This window comes from Acinonyx jubatus, chromosome D4, assembly GCF_027475565.1.
Source record: "Acinonyx jubatus isolate Ajub_Pintada_27869175 chromosome D4, VMU_Ajub_asm_v1.0, whole genome shotgun sequence".
NCBI lineage: Eukaryota > Metazoa > Chordata > Mammalia > Carnivora > Felidae > Acinonyx > Acinonyx jubatus.
In genome coordinates, this window is record NC_069391.1 from 87,811,598 (window position 1) to 87,826,396 (window position 14,799).

Below are 14,799 nucleotides of genomic sequence, written 5' to 3' on the forward strand. Positions count from 1 at the left end.
CATTGCAAATGCAAATGTGTTCTTGCGTGTCTTTGCGGGATTTCGTCTTCACGTCCCACGGAGGCCATACAGATAATGTCAAAAAAGTGACCCGTCCAAAGTTTTATGAACAAATACAATTTTGAAAAGAGAGGCTGTGATCAAATATTCAGAATCACCAAACGACACTGATTAAAGCCATTGACAAAAATATTTTTGAAGTCAGCCTTGGTAAATATTTATTCTAAAAAATACTTCTTTGGAGTTCCAGGGTTGCTCAGTCGGCTGAGTGTCCGACTTCGGCTCAGATCATCTCAGGGTTTGTGAGTTCGAGCCCCATGTCGGGCTCTGTGCTGACAGCTCGGAGCCTGGAGCCTGCTTCAGACTCTGTGTCTCCCTCTCTCTCTGCCCCTCCCCCACTTGTGCTCCGTCGCTCTGTCTCGCAAAAAGAAATAAACATTAAAAAAATTTTTAAAATACTTCAAGTTTGATTTAGAAAGATTTGTACATTTGTACATTGCTTCCTTCATAAAAAACAGAAGACCACTTATCCTTTTTAATGTTTAAGCGTATAAACTATGAGGTGCACAATAAAGTTACATAGGTGAAAATCTTTGCAATATGATATATATTACAAATGCGTATATTAAAATATACAATTATGCATGTATGTATATATAGGTATACGTAAAATATACAAGAGTTTTGTTGTATATATGGAACATATATAATATACATTAAAATTTGTATATGCATTTGTTATATATACATTTTTGTTATATATTTGTTATACATATGTATATAATAAATTATATATGTAATACCAACCCTTCTTAGAAGTGCCATCAATGACAAATCCATGAAATCCAGCTCTCAGGTCAGGGGGAGTAACATTAACTGAACACTGTAACTCTCTGTATTTCTATCATGTCTCATGGGAGCCTATGCTCACACCTGGGTGCCCAGGAGTCACCTAGAATGCATGCTAAGAACCGAGGTGGGGTTCATTCGCAGGGACTCTGATTCGGTGGGCCTGGGGTACATACGCCAGATCAGAATGTTCTGCTAGCTTCTCAAGCTCTAGAAACATCTCAGTGGAAATGTTACTTCTAGGTAGACGTTCATGCAAACTCTGTTCCTAGAAATTCCATGAGTCAGTCTTCAGCATTACAAATCAGAAAAAAAAATTATTTCATTTGATCCAGCGTCATGACTTGATGTGAAGCCTACCCGGTAAGAACTGTGCTGGAAGCAGACGTTTATGGGGCCATGGGTTGAACGCGCGGGCGCACACACACACACACACACACACACACACACACATACTCACGAACTCCCCACACAGCACCAGCCTCCAGATGCTGTAGGTATCCCCTGGCAAAGCACACTGAGTGCTAATTTGTGATTCAGATCAGTGTTTAATTTAGACCGCATCCTTATTTACTTGAAAATACATGAAAAATGACCAAGTAAGAGCTACTTCAGTAATCTGCTCGTTTTCCAAATTAGAACAGAGTTGTCTGAAAAGCCACGTAGCAAAACTTAACTTTCCCCGTGGGCAACAGAAAAAATTATAAAAAATGAGCAAGCAAATGAAAGGGGAAGATTCCCACTCCCCAGAGCCGTTGATCTTTAAAGAACGGGCACCCAGGATAAGGAGCCAGAGTCCGGTTTTGAACCCGGCGTCTGCAAGGACTGAGCTGCAGGAGGGCGGTGCTGAGGAGCCGCGGCTGGCGTGGTCCTGGGGGGCACGGCCACGCGAGTCTCCTCCGGTCTGCGTGTGAGGGGACACTTGGCGAGCCCCGCCACGATCGCAAGGCAGGTTCTCCAACTTCCCTGAGATGGGGAGCGGGAGACTCGGATGAAAATTACTAACGGAAGTCCTATTGACAAGAAGTAACAAAAACAAATGCGAATCATCGGTGCGATTGCGCGCAAGCCTGGAAGTGAGTCCACCGCGGACAGGGTGTCTCTGCTCTTGGAGTTTCGAGACTGGGAAATCTAGGGAGGCCGTAATCAATGACAACAGTCTATGGGAACGATAGTAACGATCTGGGGAAAGGGATGCTATCACATGGGCGCTCGGCCCAAGGCGCGGACAGAAGTCTGCTGGCTGCCGTCACCGCCTGTCCAGTTAGGACTTTCTCTGGGTCCACACCGCTCAGCTAGAAACCGGCCGCACTCACCCACGAAGAGCTGGCTGTTGAGCTGCAACCGCGCGTGCCCGTCGGCAGGTGCAGCTTGGGTCTCGCTGGGGAGCTGGTCCACCTGAAGCGACGCTTCCTTCACATTCCTCTCGGCCCTCACGTGGTGCCACTGGTTGTCATTAAAGGGGGTGGGCGACCGCACCGTGACCTCGCAACGTCCGTTCCCCACATCAAAGGAAAAGGTCACTTCCGAGGGAGCTGCAAATACAGATACGGAGCGTCACTCGGTTGGGTCACGGGGGAGGAAGTTCAGTCTATCAAGACAGGAGGCAAGTGCCTTGACATGCCCCTTATGAAAGCACAAGACAGTGACACGGGTGCACGCAGATGTCACGCTGAGCTGGCTCGGAGGGCAAGATAAATCTGTATCCCGGAGGAAGAGAAACAAAGCGATTTTAACACATTCCTGCTCAGAGCAGACTGTCCATCTTGCTAAAAACCCTAAAGAATCGAGATAGTCACCTAGAGGAAGAAAACTAATGTATTAGTTGGCTTCAGATGTATAAGTGGGTTTATTTAAAGGTGGTTTAAATCTTCATATACTTTAAAAGCACGACATAACGTTAAAAAATTTTTAATGCTCATTTATTTTTGAGAGAGAGAGAGAGGGTGTGTGTGTGTAAGCAGGGGAGGGGCAGAGAGAGGGAGACACAGAATCTGAAGCAGGAGCCAGGCTCCAAGCTGTCAGCACAGAGCCAGACGCGGGGGCCCTTCTCGGGACTCAACGCAGGGCTTGAACTCACCAACCGTGAGATCGTGACCTGAGCTGAAGTCAGATGCTTAACCCACTGAGCCACTCAGGCGCCCCACTACAAGAAACTTTGAAGTAAGGAATCGCGCTTTGAGGTACATGCATAAGTGATGTAACCAGTCAATTAAATGAAGTGATTCTGCAACGTAGTGAGTTATTTGACCAGTTTGGTTTTAAATATCCTGATCCCACACACAGTTAGGGCAGCTAAGTGCTGCTCCACAGACTGGTATGTGTTTTCTGAATCGCTGTTTTCCTCTCTATTAAAAATAGCGAAGTAAAATAATAGAACCTTAGTATTTACGAAAGAAATACAAGTGACAGCACATTGCAATGTGGCAGGAGTTAGGTTCTCAAAGGGGTCACTGTTAACTCCTGAGCGCCTGGAGGCTTCATCCGGGGGGCGACTCACCATGTAGCTCTAGCCTGATGAAGTCTGTGATCCCCAGGTTCTCTACAAACACCCCAGAAGGAGCTGTTGTCTTAAAAAAGAAAGACACATCAGCACTGAACTCTCCGCGGAACGTAGGGAAATGAAGGTATGAAGTCTCCGTGTTGAAGGAAGCTGAGTTCCAAAATGAATCTGTTTCCAAAGAGAAAAGACAGCGACAATAGCAATGAAACAGAACAAACAAGAACTACATTTTGGATTTCTAGCATTTTTTGCTGTTAAATGCCATCAGGGGAGATAATCACTGGAAACGGCCTGTGTTTTTTAAAGAGAACAATATTATTTTAAAATTATCATAGAAGGGCACCTGCGTGGCTCAGCCGATTAAGCGTCCGACTCTGGAGTTTGGCTCAGGTCATGATCTTAGGGTTCCTGAGTTTGAGCCCTGCTCAGGCTCTGCTCGGTCAGTGCAGAGCCCGCTTGGGATTCTCTCTCTCCCTTCCTCTGCCCCTCCCCTGCTTGCACTCTCTCTCTCAAAATAAATAAATAAACCTAAAAAAAAAAAAATGAAATTATCATAGAGTAAAATTGACTTTTAGAGAAAAATTGATGTTACATGAGTTTTAATACATGCGTGGAGGGGCACCTGGGTGGCTCAGTTAAGTGTCCGACTTCGGCTCAGGTCATGATCTCGCAGTTCACGACTTCGAGCCTTGGGTCGGGCTCTGTGTTGACAGCTCAGAGGCTGGAGCCTGCTTCTAGTTCTGTGTTTCCCTCTCTCTCTCTGCCCTCTGTTTGCATTCTGTCTCTCTCTCTCTCCTCTCTCAAAAATAATTTAAAGCACTAAAAAGATCTTTTTTAAATACACACACGGATTTGTACAACCATCACCAAAATCAGGATAAAGAATAGTGCCATCCCCCCAAAACTCCCTCTTGCTATTTCCTTATAGTCACACCCTCCCCCCACCCCCAAGCCCTGCCTACCATGATCTCTTGTTTTGCCTTTTCCTTTTGACATTGGCTTTTTTTTTCACTCAGCATAAAGCCTCTGAGATTCACTCGGGTTGCCACGTGTTGTTACTATTCTGTAGTATTCCACCAGGTGGATGGGGCCGCCATTTCTTTGTCCACATTTAGTGGACAGATTCGGTCATTTACAAACAGAGCTTCTATAAACACTCGTGCCAATCAAGCACGTGTTTGTGAATAGTCTCCTTTCTTGCTTTCCAACCTGTATGCTTCTCCCTTCCTTCCGTACATTATTGCACTGGCTACGACTTCTAGTATGATTCAAATTGTGGAACAGAAGTGGTGCGATTGGATATCCTTATCTTGTTCCCAGTCTTGCAGGGGGAAGGCGGGGATCAGTTTTTCACCAATAATTATGCTAGGTGTTCTGGATAGGGATACTCGTTATTAGGATGAAGAAGTTCCCTTTTATTCGTAGTTTGCTAAGAATTTCATTGTGGATGCTATCGTGATACAAATTACCACATTGATTCATGATATAATCATAATACGAATTATTGTGTTTCTATCAATTGATGCAGAAAAAGCATCTGGTGTGATTTTTCTTCTTTCAACTGTTAAAATGGTAGATTACATTGACTGATTTCCAAACACAGCTGACCCCTGAACAACCAGGGGGTTAGAGGCACTGACCTTTGCACAGTTGAAAATCCATGTGTGACTTCTGACTCCCCCAAAACTTAACTACTAATGGCTTACTGTTGACTGGAAGCCTTACTGGTAACGTCAACACATACTTTGTGTGTTATATGTATTAAATGCTGTATTCTTATAATAAAGTAAGCCAGGGAAAGCGTAATATTATTAAGGAAACCATAATGAAGAGAAAATATTTACAAGACTGTACTGATTTATTGGGGGAAAAAATGTGCACATAAGTGCACCTGCACAGTCCAAACCTGTGTTGTCCCAGGATCAGCTGCACTGAATCAGTCTTGCATCCTGGGGTAAATCCGTCAGTGTCGACGTATCATTCTTTCATATATTCCTGGATTTTTTTTAAATTTTTTTTTTAACGTTTATTTATTTTTGAGACAGAGAGAGACAGAGCATGAACGGGGGAGGGGCAGAGAGAGAGGGAGACACAGAATCGGAAGCAGGCTCCAGGCTCTGAGCCATCAGCCCAGAGCCCGACGCGGGGCTCGAACTGGTGGAAGGCGAGATCATGACCTGAGCTGAAGTCGGCCACTTAACCGACTGCGCCACCCAGGCGCCCCATATTCCTGGATTATTTACTAATGTTTTGTTGACGATTTTTGCAAATATGTCTGTGATGATGCTATCTGTAGTTATCTTTTTTTTTTTTTTTTTTTGCATTTTCTTTGTCTAGTTTGGATATCGGGGCCACGTTGGCCTCACGTAATTTTGGGAAGAATTTCCTCTTCTATTTTCCAAGAGATTGTGTAAATACGGTGTTGTTTCTTTGGGAGAATTCACCAGCAAAACCATCTCAGACTGGATTCAATTCCATGACTACTTTTAGGTCTGTTCCAGTTGTCTGTTTCATCTTGAGTGAGTTTTAGTCGTTAGTGGTTTTCAAGGAATCGATGTTTTATCTATGTTGGAAAATGTATGTGTGTAGAGTTGTTTGGAGATTGCCATTATTATGCTACTGATGTCCGTGGGGTCTGTAGTGATACTCCAGCTTTCACTCCTCACATTGGTAATTTTTCTCTTTTCTCTTTCAACAGTTCTGCTAGAGATTTATCCATTTTATTGATCTTTCAAAAATATTTTTTCCTCTTATAGATCTCTATTGGTCTGCTTTTAATGGAATGGCTTTCTCTTCATATCTTTATTATTTCCTTCCTTCTGCTTACTTTGAATTACTTTTTCCTCTTTTTCTAGTTTCTTATGGTAAAAGCTTAAATTATAGAGTTGAATTTTTTTTCAAAACACAAGCATTTAATGCTATAAATACCCCTATAAGCTCCGCCATAAATGTACCCCACCATTTTGATATGTTATATTTTCCTTATTATACAGGTCCATATGTTTCATAATATCCATTTGAGACCTCCTTGACTCGTTTATTAGTTAACAGTTCGGGGTTAAATTTCTGAATGTTTGTGGAGACACTCACTGTCTTTGTTACTTACTTCTAGTTTAATCCATTGATGCCAAAGAATGTATTTTGTATGATTTATTTGGTAGTTGCTAAAGTTTTCTTGTGACAAAGAATATGCTATATCCATGTGCATGTGAAAAGAATGTGTATTGCACTGTTGGGAGGGAGTTCCATAAATGTCCATCGGATTCTGTTGGTTTGTGGCGACATTCAAGCTTCTGTACCCTTGCTCATTTTCCCTCTCTTAGTTGCACAGGTTAATGAGAGAGGCATATTGAATTCTCTAATTATAATTATGAATTTGTCCATTTCCCCTTTCCATCCTGGCAGTTGTTGCTTTTATGTAGTTTGAAGCTCAGTTATTAGCACACCCATTTAAGATTCTCATGTCTTCTTAATCACTTCTTGTGTCTATTAATTTTCTATGCTTTCAAGCAAAGATTTTAATATAGAAAGTCCAGCTTTCTTCTAATTAGTAATCAGGCAGTGTGTCTTTTCCTGTCCTTATTTTTAAACTTCTGATGTCATTATATTTGAAGTGAGTTTCTTGTACACAATACATAGTTGAGTTGTAACAATCGGTCTTTCAACTGGTTTACTTAGACCAATCTCATCAAATACAAATGTCGACATGTGGGATTTGGTTCTACCGTTTTATTTCTTCCTGTTTGTTACACCTTTTTTTTCATCTACTTCGCCTTTTCTGTCTCCTTTTGGGTTATTTAAACATTTTTTAGTATTCTGTTTTTATTTTTCCATAACTATTCCTTGATTGGTTATTTTAGAAATTACAGTATATGTACTTACATATACTTACAGTATAAGTATTTACATGTACTTACAGTCTGTTCAGAATCTCCATTTCAACCACCTTGGCTGATTTGTAAAAATGTCACCAACAATTCTGTCACTTTCCCTGCTCCCCTTTATGTTGTTGTTGCTAAACGTATTATATCTGTGCACATTAAAAACTCTATGAAATGTTGTATTGTTTGCTTTTAACCCTCAGATATTTTTACATAACTCAATAGTAGAACAGTCTGTTAAACTTACCCAGATATTTACCATATCTGGGTAAATATTTTTTAAAACATTTTTTTAGAAGTTTTTTTTAATGTTTATTTATTTATTTATTTTGAGAAAGACAGAGAGTGAGCTGGAGAGAGGCAGAGAAAAAGGGAGACACAGAATCTGAAGCAGGATCCAGGCTCTGAGCGGTCAGCACAGAGCCTGGCGCAGGGCTCGAACTCAAGGACTGCAAGATCATGACTTGAACTAAAGTCAGACACTGAACTGACTGAGCCACCCAGGAGGCCCAGATATTTACCAATTTTAATGCTGTTTTTCTATCCCTGATGTCCCAGATTGCCTTCTGATATCATTTCCCTTCTGTCTGAATCTTCCTTTAGAAAGTCTTTCAAAGCATCTTCTGGTAACGAATGCTTTTAGCTTCCCTTCGTCTGAGAATTTTATTTTATCTTCATTCCTGAAGGAGATTTTTGCTGAATACAGAATTCCGGACTGACAACCTTTTACTTTTAGCACTTGAGAAATGTTCTACCACTTACTCTGGCTTTCATATTTCTAATGAGAAAGTCACTGCCATTTGAGTTGGTGTTCACTTATAGATGACACATTACTCTCTCTGGCTGATTTCAAAAAATTTCTCACTGCCTTTATTCGCAGCAGTACGATTACGATGTGTCTGGATGTGAATTTCTTTGAGTTTATACTGTTTGAAGTTCATTCAACTTCTCAAGTCTGTCTTTTGCCAAACTTGGAAAATTTTCGGCCATTATTTTTTTAAGATATTTTTTCTGGTACCACACTCTTCTGTCTGCTTCTGAGTATTCAATTACATGAATGTTAGATCTTTTCTTGGTAACTCATGGTTCCAAGGCCCTGTTCGTTTCTAGATTTGTTTTTTTTCCTTTCTTTTGTTCAGATTGAATCATTTCTATTCATCTTTAAGGTCACTGACCGTTTCATCTCAGATCTGCTATTTGGCCCTTCTAGGGCATCTTTTATTTCAGTTTCTGTATTTTTCAGTTCAAAAGTTTTCATTTAGCTCTTTATAGAGCCTATTTCTCTGATGAAGTGCTCTTTTTCCATTTGTTAAGAAAGTGTTTATGATTACTTATTAGGGCTCTTACGTAATAGCGGTTTCAAACTCTATCAGATAATTCTAACCTCTGTATCGTATTTGCATTAGTATCTGTTGATTGTATTTTCCTAAACCAGCTTAGATTTTCCTGGTTCTTTGTGCTAAGTAATTTTGGATTATTTCCTAGATATTTTAAATAGTATATTAGCAAAATCCAGGCTTTGTTTAAAGTTTGTAGAGCATGTTGAATATAGACATATAGATTTCAATATCTATATACAGATAAAGATATCTGTATATACTGATATATATATATATATATATATATATATATATATACGCATCTATATCTATCTGTATATATCTTATTTTTTATACTTTTTTATTTATTTTTTATTCATTTAGTTATTTTGCAGGTAGTCGGCCTGGTTAGGATCTGGCCACACATTCCAACGGGCCTTCTGTGGGCTGTCTCTAATGGCAGTCCAGTTTACAAAGGTTTTGCAGTACTATTCAGATCTGCCTCCCTCATGCGCCACCCAGTGGCCAGTCTGGGTCTTGGGTGGTAGCCGCTCTGCTCAGTTCTCAACTTCTATGGTCTACGATTCGGGTCAGATCCCCTCGGATCAGATCCAATAGCTCTGAGGTGAGCCCAGGACTTCGTAAACGACGTATGGCACGCCTTCCTGAACAGTTCCCTCTCTGGGCCCTTCCAGGTACTTTCTGGTCCCCTGGTCTCCCTTCTCAATCACGGGACCAGAAAAAGGGTCGTTTTTAGCCTGCTCTCTTGTGTGCTCTATGCACCTCTGCAACTCGACCACGTCCATCGCCAAGCGACGGGTGAGAAGAGAAAGAAAACAAAAATAACGGGAGTCCGCCTATGGTCTCTGAACCAAAGCTGCCCTATTCAGAGCAAAAGGTCCTTTCTGAAGTTCTGGCTCTTGTGAGCTCCCGGAGCAACTTCTGTTGCTATTTCCATGGCTCTGCCTGGGGACTGGGGCCTCAGAAAACACCAGAAAAAGAGAGAACTGGGATCCCTGCATTCCCTGAGAGTTGGGACTCCTCTGTTCTCTCCTCCGGTCGGGGCTAGAGGGCTTCTCTTGGAACCCTGTCTGTCTGTGACCCAAGTCCGCATCTGGGACCAAGGCCGAGCGATGCTGGGGGGAAACGTAAACGGTGCATTCTGGTTTCTCTTTCTTGCTGCTATTTGCTTCCCAGCGTCCTGAGACGGCTGCTTCAAGGCATCCTGTCCAGGTTTTAGAGGGGGACCCATGGGGAGAGGGGAGCCGGGGCGTGCTAACTTCATCTTATCCAGAAACAGAACCGTGGTCTGCCTTTTAAGATCACAAGTGGAAAAAAATCTCTTCCTACTACCATTCAGTCAAGGCACGTGACTACGTTCTTCCCATTTTGACCTTCCACGTCTCAAAACTGACATTGTCCGAGATAGGAAACGCTTACTTTTTCTCAATAGCAAGGTTGAGAAGTGTCAGAATTTCTTCACAAGGCAACATCTCCTACGGGATGGGCTGTGTGGCTCCACGGGCTCAGAAGGCCACAGCCTCGGTGGACGTTGTGCTTTGGCCTCTCCTCTGACGTGAGTGCCACTGCAGAGTTCGGGGCAGAGGACCGACATGGCCTGACCTGGGCGCCTGGCTGTCAGGTGGAGTATCAGCTCGGTGGGGAAAAGGCAGCAGCAGACAGGCCGGCGAAGCCGCAGCAACAACCCAGGTGCTGGTGGTCATGAAGGTGGATTCGGATCCATTTTGAAGTTGGAAACAACACGACTTGTGGGTGAATTAGATGTGTGTTGGGAAAAGAAAGACGTTGTGAGTGACCGCCATGTTTTCAGTCTAAGCAAAGGTGGAATGGAGTTGCTGTGTACCGAGGTGGAGAAGGTTGTTGCGGAAACACGTTTTCCCCTCATTTTCAACAAACTGATTTCGCAATGCCTAGGGAAATACAAGCCAAGGTACTTAACAGCCAGCTGGATGCCAGGGTTGGGAGTTCAGGGAGACTGGGCTTGAGGTGTAGACGGGGGACTCACTGACATCAGTGTGGTACGCGTTATGCCAATGTCCCCAGTGGGCCTGTTGGGAACAGCTGGAGGGCAGAGAGAAGGGGGGCTGAAGCTCGGGGGACCCCAAAACACGATGCCACTGGTGAAGTGAAGGAAGATGGAGGGAACCCAGAATGTTGTGGAATGTTGGCAGTAAGGAGGCGAACCAGGAAAGGAGACCAAAGTGGCCGATAAAGGTCAACTCAGACAACACCGGAGAATAAAATTTGGATTTAGCAACATCGAGGTCTCATTGGTGAGCTGGAAAAAGCAGTTTCTAGGGAGTGACGGAGGAGAAGGTCTGAGGGGTTAGAAAGAGGTAAATTAAATGCAGAGCCGATGTATTTTATTTCAATGAGTTTGAGAGAAGGAAGGATATGAAAGAAATCCAGATGTAGCTGGAGGGGTAAGTGGTCAGAACCACTGAGGTTTGCAGAATTGCCAACAGGTATGAATGAACAGGTCCACTTGATGGGTCCTGTCACCCCATTTCTCATCATCTTACCAATTTTAGGCATCTCAGCACTCAGCCAAGTGCCTTATACTTAGCTGTATATGTTAGATGTTTGCTGACCAGGTGATAGAATATTTCAGATGATTCCATGAGTATTCGCAGCAAGAGTCTGATTTCAATACTGCAGAAAGGTCACTACTCCAAAGGTAATGTGATTTTCTCACTTTTCTTCCTCAGTTACGACGACAGCACACACTTCATTTATTAAGTTAACACATTTCTAATGAAATATGGATTATCAGGGTAGGTAGTGTTTTCACGAACGTGGGCAGCTGCATTTCTCCTGAAACCCCTGACACGTGTTTTCAGGGGTCAAGACAGTTCCTCTTCCCGCTACTTACTGTCCCCCCAGCAGAGCAGAGGCCCCAGCGCATACGCGGCTTCTGAATGTGGTCGGCCTGTGTCTCTCATCACAACCTGAATGACCGGCAGGTGCTCCTTATGGGAAAGGACTATTGTGTCGCTGGTCCTACAAAACAAATACGACCACCTTAACATTATTCTCAATGATACCCGGAAAAGTAACAGTCTTTCAATGCAGTTCAAGAAGGTATTTAGCTAAATGTGTGACTATGTAACAGTGGGGAAATCAAACGGCCCATCTGACCGCTTACACGGTAACGTATTTTAATAAGGTCGTCTGAGGACCCGAGACCTTTGTTTGTCTACGTGACCCCAGAGAAGGAAAGTGGCCAGGTCCAAAATCATGAGCCTCATGCTGGCGTGAGATTACACTTTCACTGCAATTAAGCAGTTCACTGCTCTTTCCAATTTAGCCGCCATGTAAGATTTAAATGCAGAACTTACACATGCAAGATCTGTCTGGCTTCATTAAAAAAAAAAAAAAAATCTAACTGACAAGATTTAGGTTTTCAATTCTTGGATTTTTTTTTACTATATTTTCCAAAATTCCTACTGCAGTTACTAGGCATTTCCTTATTTATTGATGCCATAAATTTAAAAACAAATTAAAAAACAAACCAACCCCAAAACAAAATACCGATTCGAAACCAAATCGAAAGGATGATACAATGTGCACTTAAAATTAATAAATGAGATAATTCATGGGAAGTGCTTTGTCCATGGCTGTCACCATCCATCCATTCGACCAACACTTACTAAACAGCTTCTACTTGCCCGGCCCCGTGTTTTGGGGACGTGGACATAAAAACCACGAACAATGTCCCCAAGAAACCTAGCAGATATTATAACTATAACAAAAATATAATTGTAATATAACCAAATCATGTAAGTGAATTATTTAAGACAGCATTCGTAGCTATGGTTCCAATACAACAAAAACTAGAATAAGGGCCAGAGGTCCTGGGTAATAAGCCAGCTGACCACCAACCACCTCTCTGGACAAAGAAAGATTTTTCTGCACATTGTAAGCTGTTCATATTTTTACTGTATATTTCAATATACAATTGTACTTTTGATTTAATAATTCGTCTCATGTGTCATTCTGATGCCCTGTATCTGTGCAGAACCTAGGAAGTTTTCATGCCAAACAATTACAAAGCCACCACTCACTCTTATAGGTACAAATGGAAGCACTTGAAACTGACAATTTTGCAAGTCGAAACAATCAGCCATTTCAAACGGTTCAGCCCAATAGCTTTGCTGCAAAAAAGAATCTGCATAACTTAATAGCTAATTATTCCAGTTCTGATTAGGCATCAAAGTAATTCTTTTAAGGTAGAAAGTTGAAAATTATTAACATTTTTATTTTGCTTAAAAAATGCAACAACGTGACTGGCAGTGCCTATGGTAAGACATGAAAAATTTGAACTAGATATCCTGAAAGTTAAGAAACAATTTTTTTTTCAATCAGAGTGTTTCCCAAAAACCAGACTAAATAAAGCCGCATGGCTTTATCTGGTTAAGGCCCTGCAATTTCTGTGGGTGAAAGCACACATCCCAAACACATAACTCCTGGCTTTGTTGGGAACAAGTGGTCACCAGCTAGAAGATTCCATGGATTATGGGGGGAGTCAATCTGAAAATATATCTTGTTATAAATGTGGGGATAATGCACCGAACTAATTCCTCGTATTAAATATCAATCAGTGTTACAAATAGGCATTTTAATTCTTGTCATTGCTATTTTGGTAGAACATTCTAGAGTAAAAACATAAGTGTATTAGTTATTCATTGAGGATCCCTGAATTTTAAAGAACCACTTAAAAGCTACATTTATAATGCAGTGAAAAAGCTACACTTTTAACTGTTTTTAGCAATGACAAAGCACAGAGTCCTGAAAAAAACTTAAGGAAAATCATAAAAGGTAGCTGCGTGTAGGAAGGCAGATATTGTACTAAGTTCTTTTCTCATTCCATTGTTTGTAAAGTAACTTCCTGATTCTGAGGAAATTTGAAACAGCTCCGATTTTAAAATTTATCAGCACAGGTCATTCCCAATTGCCTACGCTTCACGTAGGATGTTATTCATTGCCATGGTCACCACATTCATTCGAAATTGCCTAATTTAGTTATATCTCAGTTTTCTTCTTGCTTCTCTATTGTTTTCAAAGGTTGGAAACATTGCATGTCTAGGGATGATGATTTCTCACGATAGAAATCTCTCTGATTCCAAGCATTCAGTAAGAAAACTTCCAAAGCCACTTCTCTTTTGTTTTCAGTCCCAAGCGCTCCAGAGATCATTCTTACTGCTGGCTGTTCTGCAGGGGACTTTTTGAAGTCTAACGGGGCTGTCATGACTCGGAATTGTTGGGAAAGCCACAGGGAACAAATATTGGGTCGGCTTTCACATTTCCTAATTGTTCGGGGGAAAAGAGAGACTGGAGACAACCTAATTATCACCACCCGGAGTCGCATATTTTGAGAGCTCCCAGGCTCGCTCTTGGGTTTTGCTGGCGGTTTAATTACTGCGGCACCATGACACTTCACGTCCAGCAAGGCCCGTCACCTCTCCTTGTTTCCGTCTTCCGTTATTTACCATGGCTTTTCCATGTACTTTTTCCCAGCTTGTCACTGACCCAAACACGAAGCACATGTTTGGCGCTGGCATTACATGGAATCAAGGAACTACATATTTTTCTCACTCACGGCCATTGTGTGATACCTCCATTTGCTTATGTCTTCTTAGAGTCTCATAATAAAGTTTTACGATGTCTTTTCCCTAAAAATTTTCCATACTTGTGTCATCTTTATTCCAGAGTACTACACTCTTTTTGCTGATTTTGCGAGTAGTTTGTATAATATCGTCTTATACTTAACACGTTCTTCATAGGAATGCAGTTATTCCAAAATTCAGTAAGTAGCCCTACTAAATAAATTCTGATTAATTTCATAATATTTCTGTATATGCTCTTGAGTTTTCCTGGTCGACAACCATATTTTCTATGAATAATGTGATCTTCATTTCCTTGTTTCTAATCATGTGCGGTTTTCAAATGCCTCGTAGATTTTTTATCCCTCTCCTATTCATTGCTAACCTAACTGCACTATAATCAGAGAAATTGCCCATAAGATAACAACTATTACAAAATGTGGGGGGTTTTGCTTTACAGAATATCAGAACAATCAACTTGCAAAAATGTGCCACGTGTGCCTGAGAAAATTATACATTCTATAATTTTAGCTGGCTACCAAAACAAGCTGTTGGTTTCACTTAAAAATATTCTGTATGCTTAATAATTTTTGTCCACATGATTTACCAATTGTTAACAGATG

At 41.6% G+C, this 14,799-nt stretch overlaps 1 protein-coding gene across 4 annotated transcripts in view; it reads right to left on the reverse strand.

The window, feature by feature from the left end:
* The window catches only part of LOC106985597 (contactin-associated protein-like 3), a 193,147-nt gene that overhangs the window by 24,898 nt on the left and 153,450 nt on the right, over positions 1-14,799 (reverse strand). For 3 of the 4 annotated variants that reach the window (XM_053205346.1, XM_053205345.1, XM_053205344.1), the window contains 3 exons: positions 11,446-11,573; positions 3,350-3,520; positions 2,166-2,384 (listed from right to left, as the gene is read on the reverse strand). In XM_053205346.1, coding sequence (XP_053061321.1) covers positions 2,166-2,384; positions 3,350-3,520; positions 11,446-11,573 — 518 coding nt within the window. The remainder of the gene's footprint in view (positions 1-2,165; positions 2,385-3,349; positions 3,521-11,445; positions 11,574-14,799) is intronic. The other variant, XM_053205347.1, reaches the window with a different exon arrangement.